Raw genomic sequence first — 27,111 nt, forward strand, 5'->3', positions numbered from 1 at the left:
CAGTGCTAACCAGGCTAACGTCCCAGGTCTCCTGTGCTAACCAGGCTACAGTCCTAAGATACCAATGGTAAACTAAGCTCTGACAGTAGGCCATCAGTGCTAACCAAGCTAACATCCTAGGCCAGCAGTGCAAACCAGGCTAACGTCCTAGGCCAGCAGTACTAACCAAGCTAATGTCCTAAGCCACCAGTACTAACCAGGCTAATGTCCTAGGCCACCAGTACAAACCAAGCTGACGTCCTAGGCCAGCAGTGCTAACCAGGCTAACATCCTAGGCCACCAGTACTAACCAGGCTAACATCCTAGGCCACCAGTACTAACCAGGCTAACATCCTAGGCCACCAGTACTAACCAAACTGACATCCTAGACCACCAGTACTAACCAAACTGACGTCCTAGGCCACCAGTACTAACCAAGCTGAAGTCCTAGGCCACCAGTACTAACCAAACTGACATCCTAGGCCAGCAGTACAAACCAAGCTAAGATCCTAGGCCACCAGTACTAACCAGGCTAACATCCTAGGCCACCAGTACTAACCAGGCTAACATCCTAGGCCACCAGTACTAACCAAACTGACTTCCTAGACCACCAGTACTAACCAAACTGATGTCCTAGGCCACCAGTACTTGCCAAACTGACGTCCTAGGCCACCAGTACTAACCAAGCTGAAGTCCTAGGCCACCAGTACTAACCAAGCTGAAGTCCTAGGCCACCAGTACTAACCAAACTGACGTCCTAGGCCAGCAGTACTAACCAAGCTAACATCCTAGGCCACCAGTACTAACCAAGCTAACATCCTAGGCCACCAGTACTAACCAAACTGACGTCCTAGGCCACCAGTACTAACCAAGCTAACATCCTAGGCCACCAGTACTAACCAAGCTGAAGTCCTAGGCCACCAGTACTAACCAAGCTGACGTCCTAGGCCACCAGTACTAACCAGGCTAACATCCTAGGCCACCAGTACTAACCAAGCTAACATCCTAGGCCACCAGTACTAACCAAACTGACGTCCTAGGCCACCAGTACAAACCAAGCTGACATCCTAGGCCACCAGTACTAACCAGGCTAACGTCCTAGGCCACCAGTACTAACCAAACTGACGTCCTAGGCCACCAGTACAAACCAAGCTGACGTCCTAGGCCACCAGTACTAACCAAGCTGACGTCCTAGGCCATCAGTGCTAACCAGGCTAACATCCTAGGCCAGCAGTGCTAATCAGGCTAACGTCCTGGGCCAGCAGTACAAACCAAGCTAACGTCCTAGGCCACCAGAGTCCTTATTCAATTCAATTTGATACAACTTTATTTATCAACTCAGGCACAATTAAGAGAGTCAGTTTACAAGTATTAACTAAGCTAACATCCTAGGCTACCCGCGCTATCACAGCTAACATCTTAGGCCACCAGTGCCAACCCGGCTAATGTGGCTAATAAAGCCAGGCACTAGCTGCTAGCTAGATGTGTCCTTCCACCCTGAGAGCTTTATTATTAGAAAGGACATAAACAGACTAATTAAATCGCAGCAGTGGAGCCGGGCTGACAGCTGGCGCAGAGAGTGTGACCAAACAGATCCCTATCAAAGAGCAGGAGGCACTGCAGACTGCATAAAGATGGACCTATTTAATTTACAGTATTTATTATTATGTTATAATCAACATTTATTTATCCAGGTTTCTCTCAATGAGATCTATGCTTTTGGTATCATATCTATGATTATTTTCTTGGATTATTATGTGTGATTTAATGCACAGTATTGTCTACTAGACTTGACAACTCACATTCCTCCTGTAATATATGAATTGTAATGCCAATGGTTTTATCATTGTTCCTCTATAGTACTTGTATGGCATAACGCGCAGACACATAGAAAGACAAACTACAGAGTACATACTACAACAATTAACACATATTCTAACTCAGTTTGCAATACAAGCAATGACGTGGCCTAGTCTGAGTTTACCAAAGAAACCTAGCTTTGCATTAATCTCAGATAATAAGGGCTAACTGGTGTACTGTCTGGAGAAACAATGTGTCCTGATTCTATTCTCTACTGCTATAAACACACAACCACACAGTTAACAGGGGGCATTTGGAGCTCGCTAAAATGAATACATCCTGAATAATTGATGAAGTCTTTTAAAATAATTGTAATCTGCCTGCCAACAACCGATAAAGCAAAACCCACTGATGAGGAGAAAATATGGTTTGAACAAGTCAATAATGGCAAGAGCAACCAGAGCAAGCTTTATCAATGATGCCGTTGCGTTTCCAAACAAGGACCTGAATTATAATGGCGATTCTCTCTCTCTCTCTCAATTCAATTTGCATGACGTAACAATGCACATATTGCCAAAGCTTACTTTGGATATTTACAATATGAAAATAATAAGAATCACAATTGTCAACGGGACAACAGTAACAACAATAACCAAAGGTCAAAATAACCATACATTGAACAATAACAATAAGCATACAGTAGAGGACATGTGCAGGTTGAGTGGCAACCTTGAACAAGGGTTTCACATTTGGGAAAATTACACTCAAATTATTTAATATTATTTACATTTTGTTAGGAAATGCAGCTCTGTCACAGGTTCTGCTGTTGTGCAGTGGTAGCACAGCCTTTCCTCTACAGGGAGCCAGGTTTTCCTGTGTCTACCCTTCTCAATGGCAAGGCTGTGCTCACTGAGCCTGTACTTTGTCAAGGTTTTTCTAAGGTTTTGATCAGTAACCATGGTCAAATAGTTTGCCATGGTGTACTGTCGATTTAGGGCCAGATACACTGCATTTGCTTTGTGTTTGTGCTTGTGTTTCCCAATAAGCAATGTAGTTTTGTTTTGATTGTGTTGTAATTTGTTTTATTCTGATTGATTGGATGTTCTGGTCCTGAGGCTTCAGTGTGTTAGTAGAACAGGTTTGTGAACTCAGCTCTTGGCATTGCAGGGCTTGGTAATGATATGAGAGGGGGTCACTGTATTTTAGATGTTTCCAAAACTTAATTGCTCTTTTTTGAGTTTTTATTATTAGTGGATATTGGCCTAATTCTCTCTCTCTCTCGTCATGTCATTGTTTATTGATTCCTTCCTCTGGGGGGGGGGGGGGGGGGGGGATGATGGGAAGTTTCTCTCCTCCTCCCGCTCTCCTTCCCCATTTGAAATTTGGCAAGCCGTTACCAGCAGCTTAACCAAAAAGGATTAAGTCCCATAGCCAACTAAGAACACAGATAATGCTCAGTAATTGGTAAAAAATGAAGATGAATGGGACAGCCAGATAAGGGCCAATTAGTTGCTTGCCGCATACAGCTGTGGTCTCCTTCTCATGGAGCCCTCTCAGGGGCCCCAGCCCACACAATAACACACACAGGCACAAACACAGGGCCCCCATCTTCTCAAACACAGACGGGTCCTTCCGAAAATCCCTGGACGACCCCAGGAAGAGAGTACAATGTCTCCTCATCATCTCTCCCACCACCGGGGCCCCTATTTATGTAAGATCTTCTCTTATGGCATCATGCTCTCTACACATATTTGTCCCAAAAATATGTGAGCTGTTGGTTATAAAAGTGGCCATAAGCCAAAATATGCATATATTTATTGCTGTGATCTACCGCCCACCCGACACTTTGGTGGAAGCTGTTGGTATTATTTCTGATTGTATAAAACCATTTCTGGTATCTGAACTGGTTGTGTTAGGAGATCTAAATCTTGATTGGCTCACACATGCCTCAGATCAGTTTAAGAATATCTGTTTTAAATTCAACTTGACTCAGCTGATAAAGAAACCCACTCGGATGAACGTAAAAAACCTAGCACACTCCTCATTAATTGACCTTATCCTGACTAACTGTCCCCATACATATTTTGCTAGTGGTGTTTTTGCAAATTATATCAGCGACCAGTGTCCTATTGCTTGCATTAGAGATACCAAATTGAAAAACTCTAATAATAAAAATAATAATTCTCGCCCCAGGCATTCCATCATGTATTATTCAGAGCTTTTATCTCAGCTGGTTCACAAATGTAAAGAAATGGTGGTCATACTGGTCTTGGTCAGTCAGTTGACTGTTCTCCCTACACACAGTCTCCAGTTGACTGTTCTTCCCACATACAGCCTCCAGTTGACTGTTCTTCCCACACACAGCCTCCAGTTGACTGTTCTTCCCACATACAGCCTCCAGTTGACTGTTCTTCCCACATACAGCCTCCAGTTGACTGTTCTTCCCACATACAGCCTCTAGTTGACTGTTCTTCTCACACACAGCCTCTAGTTTACTGTTCTTCCCACATACAGCCTCCAGTTGACTGTTCTTCCCACACACAGCCTCCAGTTGACTGTTCTTCCCACATAGAGCCTCCAGTTGACTGTTCTTCCCACATACAGCCTCTAGTTGACTGTTCTTCCCACACACAGCCTCCAGTTGACTGTTCCTCCCACATACAGCCTCCAGTTGACTGTTCTTCCCACATACAGCCTCCAGTTGACTGTTCTTCCCACATACAGCCTCCAGTTGACTGTTCTTCCCACACACAGCCTCCAGTTGACTGTTCTTCCCACATACAGCCTCCAGTTGACTGTTCTTCCCACACACAGCCTCCAGTTGACTGTTATTCCCACATACAGCCTTCAGTTGACTGTTCTTCCCACATACAGCCTCCAGTTGACTGTTCTTCCCACATACAGCCTCCAGTTGACTGTTCTTCCCACACACAGCCTCCAGTTGACTGTTCGGCCCACATACAGCCTCCAGTTGACTGTTCTTCCCACACACAGCCTCCAGTTGACTGTTATTCCCACACACAGCCTCCAGTTGACTGTTCTTCCCACATACAGCGTCCAGTTGCCTCGATGGATGATCAGTCAACCTCACATGACTTGGAAAATGGTATTCAGGGTTTTTATTTTTTTCAACTCACAGAAACAGAAGTTCTTCCCGGGTGACTGCGAACATGGACGTGTACAAACAGACCTCCGTAAGGCGATTAAAATAGCAAAATGTCAGTAAAGAGACAAAGTGGAGTGGCAATTCAATGGCTCAGACACAATACACATGTGGCTGGGACTCCAACAATCATTGATTATAAAGCCAAAGCCAGCTACATTGCGGACACTGACCGCACTTCCGGACAAGCTAAACACCTTCTTCACCCATTATGAGGAAAACATCACTGAGCCGCTGACATGGTCCCCCGCATCTCACAAGGTCTTCATGGCTAACGTAAGTAAGATATTTAAGGGTGTTAAACCTCACAAGGCTGCTGGCCCAGAAGGCAATCCAAGCAACATCTTGAGAGCATGCGCAGACCAGCTGGGTAGAGGGTTTACGGACATATACAATCTCTCACTATCCCAGTCTGTTGTGTCAACTTGCTTCAAGATGTCCACCATCATTCCTGTACCCAAGAAAGTGAATGTAACTGAACTAAATTAATATCCCCCCACAGCACTCACTTCTCTAATCATGAAGTGCTTTGAAAGGCTAGTTAAGGACTATATCACCTCCATCTTACCTGACACCCTAGACCCACTACAGTTTTCATTCCACTCCAATAGATCCACGGACGACACAATCACCATTGCACTGCACACTACCCTATCCCATCTGTACAAGAGGAATACCTATGTAAGAATGGTGTTCATCGAATACAGCTCGGTATTCAACACCATAACGCACTCCAAGCTCATCACTAAGGTCAGGGCCCTGCGTCTGAACCCCTCCCAGTGCAACTGCATCCTAGACTTCCTGAAATTCCTGAAATATATCGACATAACCTGAAAGGCCGCTCAGTAAGAAAAAAGCCACTGCTCCAAAACTGCCATAAAAAAAAGCCAGGCTACGGTTTGCAACTGCACATGTGGACAAAGATTGTACTTCTTGGAGAAATGTCCTCTGGTCTGATGAAACAAAAATAGAACTGTTTGGCCATAATGACCATCGTTATATTTGGAGGAAAAAGGAGGATGCTTGCAAGCCGAAGAACACCATCCCAACCGTGAAGCACGGGGGTGGCAGCATCATGTTGTGGGGGTGCTTTGCTGCAGGAGGGACTGGTGCACTTCACAAAACAGATGGCATCATGAGGAAGGCAAACTATGTGGATATATTGAAGCAACATCTCAAGACATCAGTCAGGAAGTTATACCTTGGTCACAAATGGGTCTTCCAAATGGACAATGACCCCAAGCATACTTCCAAAGTTGTGGCAAAATGGTTAAGGACAACAAAGTCAAGGTATTGGAGTGGCCATCACAAAGCCATGACCTCAATCCTATAGAACATTTGTGGGCAGAACTGAAAATAGCGTGTGCGAGCAAGGAGGCCTACAAACCTGACTCAGTTACACCAGCTCTGTCAGGAGGAATGGGCCAAAATACACCCAACTTATTGTGGGAAGCTTGTGGAAGGCTACCCACAACATTTAACCCAAGGCAATGCTACCAAATACGTATTGAGTGTATGTAAACCTCTGACCCACTGGGAATGTGATGAGAGAAATAAAAGCTGAAATAAATCATTCTCTCTACTATTATTCTTACATTTCACATTCTTAAAATAAAGTTCTGATCCTAACTGACCTAAAACAGGGAATTTTTACTAGGATTAAACGTCAGGAATTGTGAAAAACTGAGTTTAAATGTATTTGGCTAAGGTGTATGTAAACTTCCGGCTTCAACTGTAGATTGCATTTGGATCACTGTTACAGTGCTAATTAGGCTGCTATTGGACTCGTTCTGACATTTCTTGATTTCTTGTTGTTCTTTCTGTTTTCTTGTTTTTTTAAATGTATTATTTGTTTGACATTTTACTACATTGTTAGGCGCTAGTAACGTAAGCATTTCGCTGCAACCACTATAACATCTGCTAAACTGTGTACGCAACGAATACATTTTGATTTGATTTAGCTGGCTGGACGTTTATCCAACTGAAAGGCCTAGTGCCCCATATGCTCTACCTGGGTCTGTGATCTGTAATTGTGGCATTTCCTGAAAGCCTCAAGAACAATCCACATTGTACACATCGAGAGGGCCTCTGAACCCCCTTTGAAACCAACACACACCACCTCATTCGCAAGACTGCCAGGGAGAATCAAAGAGAGTGAGAGACAAACTGTTTGTCTAATCAGCGAACAAGCTCTCTCTCTCTCTGATGTGGGGGAGAGAAACTTTAGCCTGTTCCATTGCCGTCAACACAAAGACGCAAAGCAATCCTACTCCACCAACAGAACAAGGTGTCCTTCACTCCCTGTCTCGGTCTCAGCCTCTGTCTCTACCTCTGTCTCTACCTCTACCTCACCTTTGTCTGCCTCCTTCTCTACCTCTGTAAATGTTTCTGCTTCTGCTTTTAGCTCTGTCTCTGTCTCTCTGGTTCGACCTCTGCCTGTGTCTGCCTCTGTGTCTGCCTCTGTGTCTGCCTCTGCCTTTGTCCCTCCCTTTGTTTCTGTCCGCTACCTCTGTATCTACCTCTGCATGTATCTCTCTGTCTCTGCGTTGCCTCTGACTTGTATTCTTGTATCTGCCTCTCTGTCTCTGCCACTGTCTCTGCTTTTGTCTGAAACTATTAGTAGTCATATTACGTATTTCAATAGTTACAATGTCATTATCACTATCAACCCTTTTGAATTTCTATGGACTCTCTTTCTTTAATAGAGAGCATTAATTCACTTCCTCATCAGCACTGCCCTGCAGTGTAAGCATTAGCCTAAGCAGTATCATCAACAAGAGCCTGAGTGCTGAGAGTGAAGCAGATTATATTGCAAACATGAGCAAAATGTTTATGCTCTTCATGGCATGTGTCAAATGAGCTGTTGTAATTCAAATCAAATCAAATCAAAATGTATTAGTCACATGCACCAAATATAACAGGTTTACACCTTACAGTGAAATGCTTAATTAAGAGCCACTAACCAACAATACAGTTTGAAAAAATACAAATAAGAATAAGAAATATTAAAGATCAGCAGTAAAATAACAACAGCGAGACTATATACAGGGGGGGTACCGGTACAGAGTCAATGTGCAGGGCACCGGTTAGTTGAGGCAATATGTACATGTACTGTAGGTAGAGTTATTAAAGTGACTATGCATAGATGATAACAACAGAGAGTAGCAGCGGTGTAAAAGAGGGGGGCAATGCAAATAGTCTGGGTAGCCATTTGATTAGATGTTCAGGAGTCTTATGGCTTGAGGGTAGGAGCTGTTTAGAAGCCTCTTGGACCTAGACTTGGCGCTCCGGTACCGCTTGCCGGGAGGTAGCAGAGAGAACAGTCTATGACTAGGTTGGCTGGAGTCTTTGACAATTTTTAGAGCCTTCCTCTGACACCGCCTGGTATAGAGGTCCTGGATGGCAGGAAGCTTGGCCCCAGTGATGTACTGGGCAGTACGCACTACCCTCTGTAGGGCCTTGCGGTCGGAGGCCGAGCAGTTGCCATACCAGGCAATGAAGCAACCAGTCAGGATGCTCTCGATGGTGCAGCTGTAGAACCTTTTGAAGATCTGAGGACCCATGTCAAATATTTTCAGTCTCCTGAGGGGGAATAGGTTTTCTCGTGCCATCTTCACAACTTTCTTGGTGAGCTTGGACCATGTTAGGTTCTTGGTGATGTGGACACCAAGGAACTTGAAGCTCTCAACCTGCTTCACCACAGCCCCATCAATGAGAATGGGGGCGTGCTTGGTACTCTTTATCCTGTAGTCCACAATCATCTCCTTTGTCTTGATCACATTGAGGGAGAGGTTGCTGTCCTGGCACCACACAGCCAGGTCTCTGACCTCCTCCCCATAGGTTGTATCGTCGTTGTCGGTGATCAGGCAGTGTGGTGCCAGGACAGCAACCTCTCCCTCAATGTGATCATCGGCAAACTTAATGATGGTGTTGGAGTCGTGCCTGGCCATGCAGTCATGAGTGAACAGGGAGTACAGGAGGGGACTAAGCACGCACCCCTGAGGGGCCCCTGTGTTGAGGAACAGCATGGCGGATGTGTTGAAACCGTCCCTTACCACCTGGGGGTGGCCTGTCAGGAAGTCCAAGATACAGTTGCAGAAGGAGGTGTTTAGTCCCAGGGTCCTTAGCTTATTGATGAGGTTTGAGGGCACTATGGTGTTGAATGCTGACCTGTCGTCAATTTATTTTTATATTTATTTTACCTTTATTTAACTAGCAAGTCAGTTAAGAACAAATTCTTATTTTTAATGAACAGTGGGTTAACTGCCTTGTTCTGGGGCAGACTGACATATTTTTACCTTGTCAGCTCGGGGATTCGATCTTGGAACCTTTCGGTTACTCGTCCAACGCTCTAACCACTAGGCTACCTGCCGCCCCAATGAAAAGCATTCTCACATAGGTATTCCTTTTGTCCAGGTGGGAAAGGGCAGTGTGGAGTGCAATATAGATTGCATAATCTGTGGATCTGTTAGGGCGGTATGCAAATTGGAGTGGGTCTAGGGTTTCTGTGAAAATGGTGTTGATGTGAGCCATGCCAGCCTTTCAAAGCACTTCATGGCTACAGACATGAGTGCTACGGGTTGGTAGTCATTTAGGCAGGATACTTTAGTGTTCTTGGGCACAGGGACTATGGTTGTCTGATTAAAACATATTAGTATTACAGACTCAGGACAGGGAGAGGTTGAAAAAGTCAGTAAAGACACTTGACAGTTGGTCAGCGCATGCTTGCAGTACATGTCCTGGTAATCCGTCTGGCCCTGCAGCCTTGAGAATGTTGACCTGTTTAAAGGTCTTACTCACATCGGCTGAGGAGAGTGTGATCACAGTCTTCCGGAACAGCTTGTGCTCTCATGCATGTTTCAGTGTTATTTGCCTCGAAGCGAGCATAGAAGTAGTTTAGCTTGTCTGGTAGGCTCGTGTCACTGGGCAGCTCTTGGCTGTGTAGTCCGTAATCGTTTGCAAGCCCTGCACACCCGACGAGCGTCAGAGCCAGTGTAGTACGATTCAATCTTTGTCCTGTATTGACGCCTTGCCTTTTTGATGGTTCTTTGGTGGGCATAGAGGCATTTCTCAGCTTCCGGGTTAGAGTCCCGCTCCTTGAAAGCGGCAGCTCTAGCCTTTAGCTCAGTGTGGATGTTGTCTGTAATCCATGGCTTCTGGTTGAGGTATATACTTACAGTCACTGTGGGGATGACATCAATGCACTTATTGATGAAGCCAATGACTGATGTGGTGTACTCCTCAATGCCATCGGAGGAATCCCAGAACATATTCCAGTCTGTGATAGCAAAACAGTCCTGTAGCTTAGCATCTGCTTCATCTGATCACGTTTTTATTGATCGAGTCGCTGGTGCGTCCTGCTTTAATTTTTGCTTGTAAGCAGGTATCAGGAGGATATAATTATGGTCAGATTTGCCAAATGGAGGGCGAGGGAGAGCTTTCTATGTGTCTCTGTGTGTGGAGTAAAGGTGGGGCAGAGTTTTTTTCCCTCTGGTTGCACATTTAACATGCTGATAGAAATTTGGTAAGACGTATTTAAGTTTCCCTGCATTAAAGTCCCCGGCTACTTGGAGAGCCGCCTCTGGGTGAGCATATTCCTGTTTGCTTATGGCAGAATGCAGCTCATTCAGTGCGGTGTTAGTGCCAGCCTCAGTCTGTGGTGGTATGCAGACAGCTACGGAAAATACAGATGAAAATTCTCTAGGTATATAGTGTGGTCTACAGCTTATCATGAGATACTCTACCGCAGGTGAGCAAAACCTCGAGACTTCCTTAGATATCGTGCACCAGCCTTTATTTACAAAAATACATAGTTCGCCACCCCTTGTCTTACCAGATGCCGCTGTTCTATCCTGCCAATACAGCGTATTAACAGCCAGCTGTATGTTGATAATGTGGTCGTTTAGCCACGACTCCGTGAAGCAAAAGATACGACCGTTTTGAATGTCCCATTGGTAGTTTAATCTTTCCAAAGATTATTTTCGGTCATAAGAGACGGTAGCAGCAACATTATGTACAAAACAAGTTAAAAAAAACAAGTTAAACAGTGCAAAGAAACGAACAAAAAAGCACAATTGGTTCGGAATATGTAAAACGTCAGCCTTGTTCTCTGGCGCCATATTAATGCTACAGTGGAATAGGTTACTTTTTTGTTTTAACACAATACGTTTCCTTTCAGTAAAAGAGATCCCTTCACAAACATGACTACTTCATTTAACCAGGTAAGTATCTGAGGAGAAATTCCATTTGACAATAGCTGACCCTTCCTGGTCTAGTCAAACAAACCTTTATGTACAACTAGCAATTTAAACATAGATGGAATGTTGCTTTTTCCTTTTTAAATGATGAAGAAACTTTGGCTTTCCCTTTTTAAACATTGCTTAAATGTTGCTCTCTTTCCCTGGCCCATCTGAAGAGAGTATACTAACTACATAATGTTGAAGGAACGTTGCTTTCCCTTTTTAAACGTTGCTTAAATGTTGCTCTCTTTCCCTGGCCCATCTGAAGAGAGTATACTAACTACATAATGTTGAAGGAATGTTGCTTTTCCTTTTTAAACATTGCTCTCTCTTCTACTGTAGGCCATAACATTAAAGGAATGTTGATTTTCCCTTCATAAATGTTGGTTAAACATTCATTTCTCTCTCCGTTGTCCATCTAAAGAGACTATACAAGGGCCATATATCTCCTGCTGATTATCTAGATCAATGGTTCTCAAACCCTGTCCTTAGGGACCCCCAGACGTTTCACAATGTTGTTGTAGCCCTCAACTAGCTCACCTGATTCACATAATTAGTTGACAAGTTGAATTAAGTGTACTAGCTCTGGAATAGATCCAACACCAGGAATGGCTGGGGGTCCCCTAGGAGAGGTTAGAGAACCACTGATTAAGATGACTTCTGCTGGACACCGTCACACAAGACTGGCTGAAAACAACAAGACATTTCTGTCACCCAGTAATCAATATAAGGATGGCTTCAGTACCAAACATTATTTTTCTCAGCAAGCCATTGCTTTAACGAAACAAAGCATTAATTCAAATCATAAATCTGAGAGCGATTTAAATCCGGGGAGAGTAAGCGAGAATGGGAAGAAGGAGAGAAAGAGAGAGAGGGAGATGGGTATAGAAAGAGAGAAATAGATAGAGAGAGAGAGAATGTATGTCTCCCTGCCTAGCCCCTAATGATTTATTTTCTACAGTTCCGCGAGCGAGAGATTTGTCCATACACAGTGACAGGTCACCTTCAAATGCCAGTGGCAGACTGTTCATCACCATGCACACAAGCATCTCATCGCTGTGAGTAAATATTAAAGGAAAATAATCCAATTGATTGTGGATGGGGCCGAGAGGCGTCACCGCCATATATTTCACTCAGGGAGCTAATGCCGTGGCCCGTGTATCCACACCAACACACACATATGCATGCGGATCCACACTCATGCATACACACACACGTGTGTGCGTATACACACAAATAAACACAGACATGTACACACGCACACACACCACTGTTCCCTTCAACAGAATTATGATTCTTCAGGGAGTGCGTTCTTATGTGTGGCTGGCAGGCCATGTGCTCAAGGTTTCAATTTAAATTGTAAAAACATAAAACAGCTTCTTATTAACTCCATTGTCATTCTTATTAGCTCTTATTCACATTTTTCTTCATTTTGGTAATCTCATAGCCTTGTTTTCTCATTTGTCGTTTTCTTTTTTTTTATTGGTCTATTCTCTTGGATTGATGACCTCAGAGCTCATGAATTGTGCTTCTCAAAAAGTATGAAAGCAGATCAGCAATCCTTTAAGTAGACCACAACAAATATCAGATATTTAGGATACTCAATAAGTGACAACAAACACACAAATATATAAAGATAACTTTATCTCATTTCAACAATATGAAAGCAGATCTAATTAAATGGAACAATCTTCCCAAAGATCTTACAGGTAGAATAAACCTTTTCAGAATAGCATGGCTCCCAAAGTTTTTATATTTATTCTCGGTAATACCAATTGCCCCACCGAAGACCTTTTTTAAAAAAGTATACTCAGTCATCATAACAGACATTTTACATCTTCCTAAGTTTGAGGATTTCTTTAACCTTCCAGACCTGGAATTGTATTAACTCACTTTCCTAGGCTTTTACCTACGACATATAGTTAAATAAACTAAAGAGGAACAATGGTTACATACTGAAGATGCACGCTCATCCCCAGAAACGTTTTACGTGTCATAGTTAAAAACACTAACAATATGGAAGAAAATGAAATGGATTCTACAAGAACCAATATCACTCCCTAAAAACACAACCTGATGGAACAACCCTTGGATAGCTTTTCACAATTCACTGATAAATTGGTCCAGATGGAAAACTAAAGGCATACAAACCGTTAATGACTTCCATGACAGAATGAATATGTCATTTTGGACTGACCAATGTAGATGGAGGGAAAGTTGGAGCATAACTAACAAAATTACAGTTAATTAAAAGTTATGCTTAACCCAGTATAAGCTAATGTATAGAATGTATTATACAGGAGACACAATTCACAAATTCTACAGCACAACGGCAGAGTCATGAGTGTAAAACAAATAATGACTCAATAATCCATGCTTTCAGGGAATGCTATAAAGTCTGGAAGTCATGGGCAGAGCTAGAACGTTGGGTGTCAGAAGTATTATAATGTCAACTTATTTTTAATCCATCTATCTGCATATTTCAAGACATGACATAGGAGTGTGTAGTGAGATACCCAGTGGATAGGACAATTCTCTTCTCTGTCACTGAAAAATGTATACTAAAAACCTGGAAATCAATCAGCCATTATTAACACAATGGAAAAATCGAATTATTTATTATTTCAATATTGAAACTGCATGGGCTACGGAGAGAAACAAAATGGTGAAGTTTCAGGCCATGTAGAGGAAAGTGATGTGGGCGCTGGAGACAGGGGGTGTGGGCTAGTGAGTCTGGGCAGGTGTGATGTAATTGATGTTTGTATGATGTTGTCATTTGTATGTTTTGTATTGTTTATAAAAGATCAAATATTTTTTAAAGAATTGTGCTTCTTTGTTTATACTGCTTAGTACTTCTGTCGAAATGTATTCATGAATCGAGACACTTAGCAAGAGTAAGTGAATCAAAAACACTATTTAGCGAATCAAAGCTTTAGGGATTACATGGATCCTATAATTTGTAATGGGCTCATAATAATTCAACACTATATTATCATTTTTCACAGTACGCTAAGTGGCTCGGTGGCAATATTAGCTAAATCTGTCTGTATTTCTGGGCTAATAATTAATTGAAATGGCACATATTGAAAAAGCAATGATTAAATTAAAGAAATTAGAGACTGAGTTAATGGCTAATAGCTTTGGGATACAGTGTTTATGGATTAAATTTAGTATTTAACAATCTCTGTGTTGTTTTTAGATTGGATTTTACAGTGCAGTAGAGACAGAATATACCATTGCATTACAAAGACTTAGACCATGTGTTTAGCTCTATATTAAAATGCACAATAATTGTACAAATAAATAAATAAATAAAAGGAAAACAAAAATAGTTTGTAGATGTTTCAACTGGACCTGCATTCTCTGAACGACCTACATTGTGCTCCACACTTGAAGAATAGGTATGTTTGTAATCCAGTAGCTTAGCTTGACAGCTACTGTACGGGTGCATTGATTCTTGGAGTGGCATTCAGGTGTACAAATGTACAGCATTGTTTCAACACAAGCTGTATGTAGCTCTGTATGTAGATCTGCAAACTCTGATCCTCACCTTGCTTATGCATGTGTGTGTGTGTGTGTGTGCGTCTGCATATGTATTCATACCTGCATTGATATCTGGATGCATGTCTTTGTGTGAGTGTATGCACGTTCACGTGCACATGCGCTTGCATTTGTGTGTATGAAGGTCACACTGACTGACTCACCCACGCTGGAGCTTAGATCTCCGTTCTCGCCATCGGCCCCATGCTGGTTGGCGTTGCTGTGGTAGCTGCTCATCACCTCCAGCTTGATCTTCTTCACCTTCATGGCCTCGGCGATTGCCGCGTTGGCAGCTGCCGCCGCCGCTGCTGTCAGCCCTGGACACACCACACCAGAGAGAACAGGAAGCAGTTCAAATGTTATACTTACTTGGTCTATAACAAGGGTCGGCTTCTTTCTTAAAGGCTTTTAAAAAGGTTTTATATTAAACATTGTGTGAATGATCATAGGAATTATTCACACATAATGAACAACAAGCATTTACAAATATAAATGATTTATTAGGGAACTTGATCATAAAGTGTTACTAGGGGCAATTTTCTGTGTACAAATTATTATATTCATGTTCAAGGCCTCCAACCATCTACTCAGACCATGGTTGAATCTAGTTGCCTATTCCTGGTCTAGAGGTTAGACTTCCTACAGCACATATACACCTGTGTACCCCAGTCCCACTGCCATTCTGTCACACACTTCTTGTTCCTCTTCTGTCTGTATCCTACAGTATAACAAAATATGTATGCATCAAAAGAAAGTGATGTGTTGTCTGAAGGTCAAAGAGATAAGAGAACAATTCATGCATACATACAGCATATTACATACTGAATGTGTACAGTATATAAATCAAGAATAAAACTATATATACACTACCGTTCAAAAGTTTGGTGTCACTTAGAAATGTCCTTTTTTTTAAAGAATAGCACATTTTTTGTCCATTACAATAACATCAAATTGATCAGAAATATAGTGTAGACATTGTTAATGTTGTAAATGACTATTGTAGCTGAAACCCACAAATGCTGATGCTCCAGATACTCAACTACTCTAAAGAAAGCCAGTTTTATTGCTTCTTTAATCCTAAGAACAGTTTTCAGCTGTGCTAGCATAATTGCAAAAGGGTTTTCTAATGATCAATTAGCTTTTTAAAATGATAAACGTGGATTAGCTAACACAACGTGCCATTGGAACACAGGAGCGATGGTTGCTGATAATGGGCCTATGAAGATATTCCATAAAAAAATCTGCCGTTTCCAGCTGCAAGTCATTTACAACATTAACAATGTCTACACTGTATTTCTGATCAATTTGATATTATTTTAATGGACAAAAAAAAATAGCTTTCTTTCAAAAACTAGGACATTTCTAAGTGACCCCAAACTTTTGAACAGTAGTGTGTATATATGTTTAATTACAAACTTATTATATACTGTATCAAAACATAAATACCTGAACAGAAAACATGTTGGCGTAGCATAGAACACAAAAATGACAAATATCCGAAACCCAAAATACCAGTCCCATGTTCTATGAGAGGAGCTTTTCATGCTGCTGACAACAGCACAATGTTACTATGTAACTCTACGCAGCCTGTTCCCCCACTGGCTGGTAAATATGACATCTTATGACATGAAATAGCTTTGCAGCAGGTTAACATGTAGACGAGATGTTGTTTTGTACATGTGATTGCTATGAATGTGTTGCTGGCTCTATCTCTCCCCACTAACACTGTATTGACGTCACTGTGTGCTTTGATAGGAACAGATGGACTCAGGAAAACATATATGCAATGGCATGCCATTATTTCTGTGCGTGGGCGGGGGGTTGTTGTATGTGCATGGAAGTGTGTGTTTGCGTGGGTGGGTGTGTGTGTGTGTGTGGGTATGCGTGTGTACAGTGCCTCAGAAAGTATTCATACCCCTTGACTTATTCTACATTTTGTTGTGTTACAGCTTGAATTGTAAATGGATTAAATTGATACACACAACACGCCATCATGACAAAGTGTATTTGTATTCTGTACAGGCTTCCTTCTTTTCACGTTGTCAATTAGGTTAGTATTGTGGAGTAACTAAAACGTTGTTAATCCATCCTCAGTTTTCTCCTATCACAGCCATTAAACTCTGTGGCCTCGTGGTGAAATCCGTGAGCGGTTTCCTTCCTTTCCGGTAACTGAGTTAGGAAGGATGCCTTTATCTTTGTAGTGACTGGGTGTACTGATACACCATCCAAAGTGTGATGAATAACTTCACCATGCTCAAAGGGATATTCAGTGCCTGCTTTTGTTTTGACCCATCTACCAATAGGTGCCCTTCTTTGTGAGGCATTGGAAAACCTCCCTGGTCTTTGTGATTGAATCTGTGTTTGAAATTCACTACTCGACTAAGGGACCTTACCAGTGGTGTAAAGTACTTAAGTAAAAATACTTAAGTATTACTTAAGTCATTTTCTGGGGTATCTGTACTTTACTTTACTATTAATACTATAACTATTATTATAACTTTTACTACATTCCTAAAGAAAATCATGTACTTTTTACTCCTTACGTTTTCCCTGACACCCAAAAGTACTTGTTACATTTTGAATGCTGAGCAGAACAGCAAAATTGTCTAATTCACGCACTTATCAAGAGAACATTCATGGTCATCCCCACTGTGCCTGGTCTGGTAGACTCACTAAACACAAATGCTTCGTTTGGGAATTTTGTCTGAGTGTTGAACTGTGCCCCTGGCTATCGCACATCAAAAAAGCAAGAAAATTGTGCTGTCTGGTTTGCTTAATATAAGACATTTTAAATTATTTATACTTTTACTTTTGATACTTAACTACATTTAAAACCAAATACTTTTAGATATTTACTCAAGTAGTATTTTACTGGGTGACTTTAACTTTTACTTGAGTCATTTTCTCATAATTAATCTTTACTTTTACTCAAGTAAGACAATTGGGTACTTTATCCACCACTGGACCTTACAGATAATTGTATGTGTTGGGTACAGAGATGAGATAGTCATTAAAAAAAGCATTTTAAACAATATTATTGCACAAAGAGTCAGTCAATAGAACTTATTATGTGACGTATTGCAAACAGGATGCATGTTTTTGAATAATGTGGAAATTTAGCAAGTTGAGGAGATTAAACTGCTTGGTGTAAACTCCCTGGATTGCAAACTGTCATGGTCAAAACATATAAATGCAACAGTAGCTAACATTTACATTACATTTTAGTCATTTAGCAGACACTCTTATCCAGAGCGACTTACAGTAGTGAATGCATACATTTCATGCATTTATTTTTATTTATAACTTTGTACTGGCCCCCTGTGGGAATCGAACCCACAACCCTGGCGTTGCACACACTATGCTGGCGTTGCAAACACCATGCTCTACCAACTGAGCCACAGGGAAGGCTTTGGGGATAAGCTAAGACGGGGATAGGTCGTTCCGTAATAAAGCACTGCTCTGCTTTCTTTACATCGGACTACTGCCAAGTCATATTGTCAAGTGCCACAAAGAGGGACATAGGCAAATTACAGTTGGCCGACAACAGAGCAGCACGGCTACCCCTTAAATGTACACAGAGAGCTAATATCAATGACATGCAATCATGTCAATCTCTCCTGGCTCAAAATACTGCATCACTACTTGTCTTTGTGAGATGTTTTGACATGTTCAAAGCACCGAGCAGTCTGTTCAAACAACAAGCACACAGCTCAGACAACCATGCATACCCCACAAGACATGCCACCAGGGGTCTCTTTACAGTGCCCAAGTCCAGAACGGACTATGGAAAATGCACAGTACTACACAGAGACATGACCACATGGAAATATATTCCCCTATTACTAGCCTGTTCAACCTCTCTTTCGTATCGTCTGAGATCCCCAAAGATTAGAAAGCTGCCGCGGTAATCCCCCTCTTCAAAGGGGGAGACACTCTAGACCCAAATTGCTACAGACCTATATCTATCCTACCCTGCCTTTCTAAAGTCTTCGAAAGCCAAGTTAACAAACAGATCACCGACAATTTCGAATCCCACCGTACCTTCTCCACAATGCAATCTGGTTTCTGAGCTGGTCATGGGTGCACCTCAGCCACGCTCAAGGTCCTAAATGATATCATAACCTCCATCGATAAGAGACAATACTGTGCAGCTGTATTCATAGACCTGGCCAAGGCTTTCGACTCTGTCAATCACCACATTCTTATCGGCAGACTCAACAGCCTTGGTTTCTCAAATGACTGCCTCGCCTGGTTCACCAACTGCTTCTCAGACAGAGTTCAGTGTGTCAAATCGGAGGGCCTGTTGTCCGGACCTCTGGCAGTCTCTATGGGGGTGCCACAGGGTTCAATTCTCGGGCCGACTCTTTTCTCTGTACACATAGCCCATCTGTAAATAGCCCATCCAACTACCTCATCCCCATACTGTTATTTGTTTTCCCCTCCTTTGCACCCCAGTATCTCTACTTGCACATTCATCTTCTGCACATGTATCACTCCAGTGTTAAATTGCTAAAATTGTAATTATTTCACCACTATGGCCTATTTATTGCCTTACCTCCCTTATCTTATCTCATTTTCACACACTGTATATAGACTTTTTTCCTATTTTGTTATTGACTGTATGTTTGTTTATTCCATGTGTAACTCTGTGTTGTTGTTTGTGTCGCACTGCTTTGCTTTATCTTGGCCAGGTCTCAGTTGCACACTTGCATACACACACACATGCCAGCACAATCACTCTCCACACACATACACACTGGTCAAACGTTTTAGAACACCGACTCATTCAATGGTTTTTCTTTATTTTTACTATTTTCTACATTGTAGAATAATAGTGAAGACATCAAAACTACGAAATAACACATATGTAATCATGTGGTAACCAAAAAAGTGTAAAACAAATCAAAATATATTCAAATAGCCACCCTTTGCCTTGATGACAGCTTTGCACACTCCTGGCATTCTCTCAACCAGCTTCACCTGGAATGCTTTTCCAACAGTCTTGAAGGAGTTCCCACATATGCTGAGCACTTGTTGCTGCTTTTCCTTCACTCTGCAGCCCGACTTATCCCAAACCATGTCAATTTGGTTGAGGTCAGAGGATTGTGGAGGCCAGGTCATCTGATGCAGCCCTCCATCACTCTCCTTCATGGTCAAATATCCCTTACACAGCCTGGAGGTGTGGTGGGTCATTGCCCTGTTGAAAAACAAATTATAGTCCCACTAAGCCCAAACCAAATGGGAAGGCGTATCGCTGCAGAATGCTGTGGTAGCCATGCTGGTTAAGTGTGCATTAAATTCTAACTAAATCACAGACAGTATCACCAGCAAAGCATCCCCACACCATCACACCTCCTCCTCCATGCTTTACGTTGGGAAATACACATGCAGAGATCATCCGTTAACCCACACCGCATCTCACAAAGACACAGAGGATGGAACCAAAAATCTCCAATTTGGACAACAGACCAAAGGGCAAATTTCCACTGGTTTAATGTCCATTGATCGTGTTTCTTGGCCCAAGCAAGTCTCTTCTTCTTATTGGTATCCTTTAGTAGGCCTGATTCAGTCTCCTCTGAACAGTTGATATTGAGATGTGTCTGTTAAGAATTTATTTGAGTACCTCTGGGTCTTCCATTCCTCTGGGGGTTCTTATGAGAGCCAGTTTCATCATCGCGCTTGATGGTTTTTGCAACTGCACTGCACATTTTCTGTATTGGCTGACCTTCACTAATTCATTTATATGTCATTTTTTAATGACTGAACAAAGCCGCACTGGAACTGTTTTCAGGTGAGTGAAATGTAATTAGTGAAAATATGTATTAATCATAGGGTTTTTTGGTCAATGCCATCTCTGTTCTTTGTAAGAGAAACACTAAATTTTATCAAATCAAATCAAATGTTGTTCCTAGCTCTAACAGTGCAGTAGTATCTAAAAGATCACAACAATACACAAATCTGAAAGTAAAATGATGGAATTAAGAAATAAATCAATATTAGGATGAGGTGACATTGACTAAAATACAGTAGAATAGAATACAGTATATACATATGAGATGAGTACAGAAGTATTTCAACATTATTAAAATGATTAGTGTGGCCAGTGATTCCATCTCTATGTGTATAGGGCAGCAGCTTCTAAGGTGCAGAGTTGAGTAACAGGGTGGTAGCTGGCTAGTGATGGCTATTTAACAGTCTGATGGCCTTGAGATAGAAGCTGTTTTCAGTCTCTCGGTCCCAGCTTTGACGTACCTGTACTGACCTCTCCATCTGGATGACCCAGTGGTCCCGTGTGGCTCAGTTGGTAGAGCATGGTGTTTGCAACGCCAGGGTTGTGGGTTCGATTCCCACGGGGGATCAGTATGGAGAAAAAATGTATGAAATGTATGCATTCACTACTGTAAGTCGCTCTGGATAAGAGCGTCTGCTAAATGACTAAAATGTAAAAAAAAATGTAAACAGGCCGTGGCTCGTGTGGTTGATGTCCCTGATGATCTTTTTGGCCTTCCAGTGACATCGGGTGGTGTACGTGTCTTGGAAGCCAGGTAGTTTGCCCCCGCCCTCTGGAGAGCCCTGCGGTTATGGGCAGTGCAGTTGCCGTACCAGGCGGTGATACAGCTTGACAGGATGCTCTCAATTGTGCATCTGTAAAAGTTTGTGAGGGTCTTAGGGGCCAAGCCACATTTCTTCAGCCTCCTGAGGTTGAAGAGGTGCTGTTGTGCCTTCTTCACCACACTGTCTGTGTGGGTGGACCAATTCAGATTGTCAGTGATGTGTATGCCGAGGAACTTGAAGCTACCACCTTCTCCACTGCGGTCCCATCGATGTGGATAGACACGTGCTCCCTTTGCTGTTTCCTGAAGTCCACAATCAGCTCCTTTGTTTTGTTGACATTGAGGGAAAGTTATTTTCCTGGCACCAATCTGCCAGGGCCCTCACCTCCTCCCTGCGGGCTGTCTCGTCATTTTTGGTAATCAGGCCTACTACTGTTGTGTCGTCTGCAAACTTGATGATTGAGTTGGAGGTGTGCGTGGCCACGCAGTCATAGGTGAACAGGGAGTACAGGAGAGGGCTGAGCACGCACCCTTGTGGAGCCCCTGTGTTGAGGATCAGCGAAGTGGAGGTGTTGTTTCCTACCTTCACCACCTGAGGGCAGCCCGTCAGGAAGTCCTGGACACAGTTGCACAGGTCGGGGTTCAGACCCAGGGCCCCGAGCTTAATGGTGAGATTGGAGGGTATTATGGTCACACAGCTAATTTAGGATTTTGCAATAGATTTTGCAATAGAAACAGTGTTATACAGAAAGAACAAAGGCTCATAAACACATTTCACCTACGTAAAGGGCCAGGGCGAAACAAAATCTATGAGAGCATAATTTCTTTAAATACCCTGTATCAAAATGCGGATACAGTTAACAAAACATGACTTGAGTACAGTTTTCCACATTCAATGATGCAGATATCACTGAGATGAAAAGGGTGTAAGCAAACCTAGGTCCATGAGATGAAAAGTGTAAAGGAAAACAGTTGTATGAAGGAAACAGTTTATAAGGAAATGGTATCTTCTATAGATAACATTTACAGTTGAAGTCGGAAGTTAGTTTGGAATCGTTTTTCAACCACTCCACAAATTTCTTGTTAACTTCTTCGATTTACCCTAGGATAGGGGGCGCCACAGCGCATTTTGGAAAAAAATCGTTCCCATTTTCAACGGCCTACTAATCAAAGTCAGAAGCTAGGACATGCATATACTTATTTTATATGGATAGAAAACACCCTAAATTTTCTAAAACTGTTTGAATGGTGTCTGTGAGTATAACAGAACTCGTATGGCAGTCAAAACCCCGAGACCGATTGAACCAGGAAGTGGAAATCTGAATTGTCGACTCGACTTCACAGCCTTACCTATAATTCACAACGTGAAAAAATTAAAATTGAGCACTTTCCAGTGCTTCCACTAGATGTCCCCAGTCTTTACAAAGTGTTTTGAGGGTTCTACGGTGGAAACTCAGTGAAAGAGACGATGTGGCAATTGGTCACAGTCGGAGGGCCATGAGCATTGTGACGTTGGCGGCCGTGTCTGCCCCCACCTTTGGAAGTGTTTTGAAACACAATGAAATCGTCCCACTCGAATCTGATTGGTTCTCTTGTTGAAACAAGCCCTGACGATTACTTGATACAACGTTTGACATGTTTGAACGACCCTAACTTACCGTAAACAGTCATTTTGCGTTAGACAGCTGCCGCCCACGGATCGACATTTGATTACAGCCTTAGGACGCGCTAACAAGAGGAAGCTAATGGAACATAAAGCATGGACTTTTTCGACCGAAAATACATTTGTCATGGACCTGGGACATCGGGAAGTGATTTCTGATGAAGACAACTAAAGGTGAGGGATTATTGGCGATATTATACAATATAAGATGTTACGTGCTATTGTTCACAGGTGGCGCCGAGCTAGGTTTTCGAGCTCAATTTCTGGGTATCGCATCCCATTTGATCTCAAAGTGTGATTACCCTGTAAAGTTAATTTAAAATCTGTTTTGACTGGTGTTTTCAAGAGATATTCATCTATAAATCTTAGATTGACAATATGTATAAAAAAAATCGTTTTCGAATAGTTATTTATAAAATTGTAGCACAGTTTCCCGGGACGCATTTTATGGGAAAATGTTAGTCAACCTCAGGTGCCGATGTAAAATGCTGTTTTTATATAGAAATATGACCTTTATTGAACAAAAGATTGCATGCTGTGTGTAACATGATGTCCTAGGTGTGTCATCTGATGAAGTTTGTAAAAGGTTAGTGCTGCATTTAGCTGTTTTTTGTTTATATGTGATGGGTGTGCTTGCTCGGAAAATTCATATGATGCGACTTTTACCATGTACTCCTCTAACATAATCTAATATTGTGCTTTTCCTGTAAAACCTTTTTGAAATCGGACAACGAGGGTCGATTCAAGAGAGGTGTATCTATAAAACGATATGAGACAGCCCTATATTTGAAAAAAAAAAAATATTGAATTTCGTTATGCTAATGTCGCTAGGAGTTTTCGCTGGAAAATGATCCCGCTAACGAGATGGTAGGCTGAAGAAGTTAACAAACTATAGTTTTTTCAAGTCGGTTAGGACATCTACATTGTGCATGACACAAGTCATTTTTCCTACAATTATTTCACTTATAATTCACTGTATCACAATTCCAGTGGGTCAGAAGTTTACATACACTAAGTTGACTGTGCCTTTAAACAGCTTGGAAAATTCCAGAAAATGATGTCATGGCTTTAGAAGCTTCTGATAGGCTAATTGACATCATTTGAGTCAATAGGAGGTGTTCCTGTGGATGTATTTCAAGGCCTACCTTCAAACGCAGAGCCTCTTTGCTTGACATCATGGCAAAATCAAAAGAAATCAGCCAAGATCTCAGAAAAAAATTTGGGGACCTCCACAAGTCTGGTTCATCCTTGGGAGCAATTTCCAAACGCCTGAAGGTACCACGTTCATCTGTAAAAACAATAGTACCCAAGTATAAACACCATGGGACCACGCAGCCATTATACCGCTCAGGGAGGAGACGCGTTCTGTCTCCTAGAGATAAACATACTTTGATGTGAAAAGTGCAAATCAATCCCAGAACAACAGCAAAGGACCTTGTGAAGATGATGGAGGAAGCAGGCACAAAAGTATCTATATCAACAGTAAAACAAATCCTGTATCGACATAACCTGAAAGGCCGCTCAGCAGGGAAGAAGCCACTGCTCCAAAACTGCCATAAAAAAGCCAGACTACAGTTTGCAACTGCACATGGGGACAAAGATCGTACTTTTTGGAGAAATGTCCTCTGGTCTGATGAAACAAAAATAGAACTGTTTGGCCATGATGACCATTGTTATGTTTGGAGGAAAAAGGGGGTCGCTTGCAAGCCGAAGAACACCATCCCAACCGTGAATCACGGGGGTGGCAGCATCATGTTGTGGGGGTGCTTTGCTGCAGGAGGGACTGGTGCACTTCACAATATAGGTGGCATCACGAGGGAGGAAAATTATGTTGATATATTGAAGCAACATCTCAAGACATCGGTCAGGAAGTTAAAGCTTGGTCGCAAATGGGTCTTCCAAATGGACAATGACCTCAAGCATACTTCCAAAGTTGTGGCAAAATGGATTAAGGACAACAACATCAAGGTATTGGAGTGGCCATCACAAAGCCCTGATCTCAATCCTATGGAAAAATTTGTGGGCAGAACTGAAAAGGCGTGTGCGAGCAAGGAGGCCTACAAACCTGACTCAGTTACCTGCCTACAAACCTGACTAAGCCCTTGCTGTCTCTACCTGGCCGGTTCCCCTCTCTCCACTGGGATTCTCTGCCTCTAACCCTATTACAGGGGCTGAGTCACTGGCTTACTGGTGCTCTTCCATGCCGTCCCTAGGAGGGGTACGTCACTTGAGTGGGTTGAGTCACTGACGTGGTCTTCCTGTCTGGGTTGGTGCCCCCCCCTTGGGTTGTGCCGTGGCGGAAATCTTTGTGGGCTATACTCGGCCTTGTCTCAGGATGGTAAGTCGGTGGTTGAAGTTTTCCCTCTCTTTAACTCTCCAAGTTAAACAATTTAAAGGCAATGCTACCAAATACTAATTGAGTGTATGTAAACTTCTGACCCACTGGGAATGTGATGAAAGAAATAAAAGCTGAAATAAATCATTCTCTCTACTATTATTCTGACATTTCACATTCTTAAAATAAAGTGTTGATCCTAACTGACCTAAAACAGGGAATTTGTACTTGGATTAAATGTCAGGAATTGTGATAAACTGAGTTTAAATGTACTTGGCTAAGGTGTATGTAAACTTCCGACTTCAACTGTAGATACTACATTCCATTAAATAGCAGTTCAACCAAAACTTTGAGGTAAAATGGTCTGCCGCAGATTTTAAAAAAATCTGCCCTGAAACAAACAGTGTACATGTGGAATTTGGTTTGCATGTAGACTCTTCACAGGACAAGCCAACATATGAGTCTATCTTAGCTGTCACATTTCAGAGGCATGACTCGAGAGCAGCTATTAGCTGTGTGCTGTAAGTACAAGGAGAGGCAGAAATGGAACATGTACCTCTAATTCACAACCACACACACATATATGTACACACACTAAACTCCTCTCTCAAGCAGCAGATATGCAGATGGCAATAGCCACTCTGAGCCACTGACATGGAGGTGCATATCATTTAAAGCCTTGTTTGCATCTTAAAATATATTGGGACCATATTGACAAACAGTACACATCATGTCACTGAGGGCCCTCTCATTTGCACGGGCTCCTCTGCTGTTCCATATGCATAGAAACGTCACACACAAAAACAAACACACAGAGACACACACACAGAGATATACACACACACACACACACACACACACACGAGGCTTGGTAAGAAGGTGATACTTCTCTCCACATAATAAATGTGGCCTCTGCCCAGCCTGAAGGTCACCTTTAATTTCTGTCTAATGGCTGAGAGTCAACTGTTTTCCAAATGAGACGTATGCAGAGCAGACTACAGAGTAAATATTGAAATCACCTCCGGGCTGCCACAAATCAGGTGCAGCTCAAAGGACTGTTAGAGTTCAGCATATGGCATTCTCTGATGCATTGTGATGTACGCATTTTGTATGTTTCTTTCACCTACAGTGTACGATTGACGTACACTGAGTATACCAAATATTAGGAACACCTTCCTAATATTGAGTTGACCCCCCCCCCCCGTTTGCACTCAGAACAGCCTATATTCTTTGGGGCATGGATTCTAGGAGGTGTCGAAAGCGTTCCACAGGGATGCTGGCCCATGTTGACTCCAATGCTTCCCACAGTTGTGTCAAGTTGGCTGGATGTCCTATGAGTGGTGGACCATTCTTGATACACATGGGAAACAGTTGAGTGTGAAAAACCCCAGCAGCATTGCAGTTCTTGACACTGGCACCTATACACTGTTCAAAGGGACTTACATATTTTGTCTTGCCCATTCATCCTCTGAATACCACACATACACAATTATCTCAAGACTTAAAATCCTTCTTTAACATGTCTCCTCCCCTTCATGTACACTGACTGAAGTGGATTTAAAAAGTGACATCAATAAGGGATCATAGCTTTCACCTGGATTCACCTGGTCAGTCTTTGTCATGGAAAGAGCAAGTGTTCTTAATGTTTTGTATACTCAGTGTATATTGTGAATAAAAAAGATTAACCAAATGTGATCAAATCATCAGCGATATGAATCTATTCTAGCAGCCATTGTGATGTTGAGAGAAATTATTGAAAGGTGTGTCTGCCAAGAGATACTTTTTGGCAGAACATTTTAAAAGTTTTACAAAAACTGGCAAATTTACCAAGATCTGCC

At 42.2% G+C, this 27,111-nt stretch overlaps 1 protein-coding gene across 2 annotated transcripts in view; it reads right to left on the reverse strand.

Annotated features, from left to right (window-relative positions):
* The window catches only part of dachd (dachshund d), a 348,937-nt gene that overhangs the window by 131,442 nt on the left and 190,384 nt on the right, over window positions 1–27,111 (reverse strand). For both annotated transcript variants that reach the window (XM_029703673.1, XM_029703674.1), the window contains exon 3: window positions 14,886–15,038. In XM_029703673.1, coding sequence (XP_029559533.1) covers window positions 14,886–15,038 — 153 coding nt within the window. The remainder of the gene's footprint in view (window positions 1–14,885; window positions 15,039–27,111) is intronic.

Source organism: Salmo trutta, chromosome 20 (assembly GCF_901001165.1).
Source record: "Salmo trutta chromosome 20, fSalTru1.1, whole genome shotgun sequence".
Taxonomy (NCBI): Eukaryota; Metazoa; Chordata; class Actinopteri; order Salmoniformes; family Salmonidae; genus Salmo; species Salmo trutta.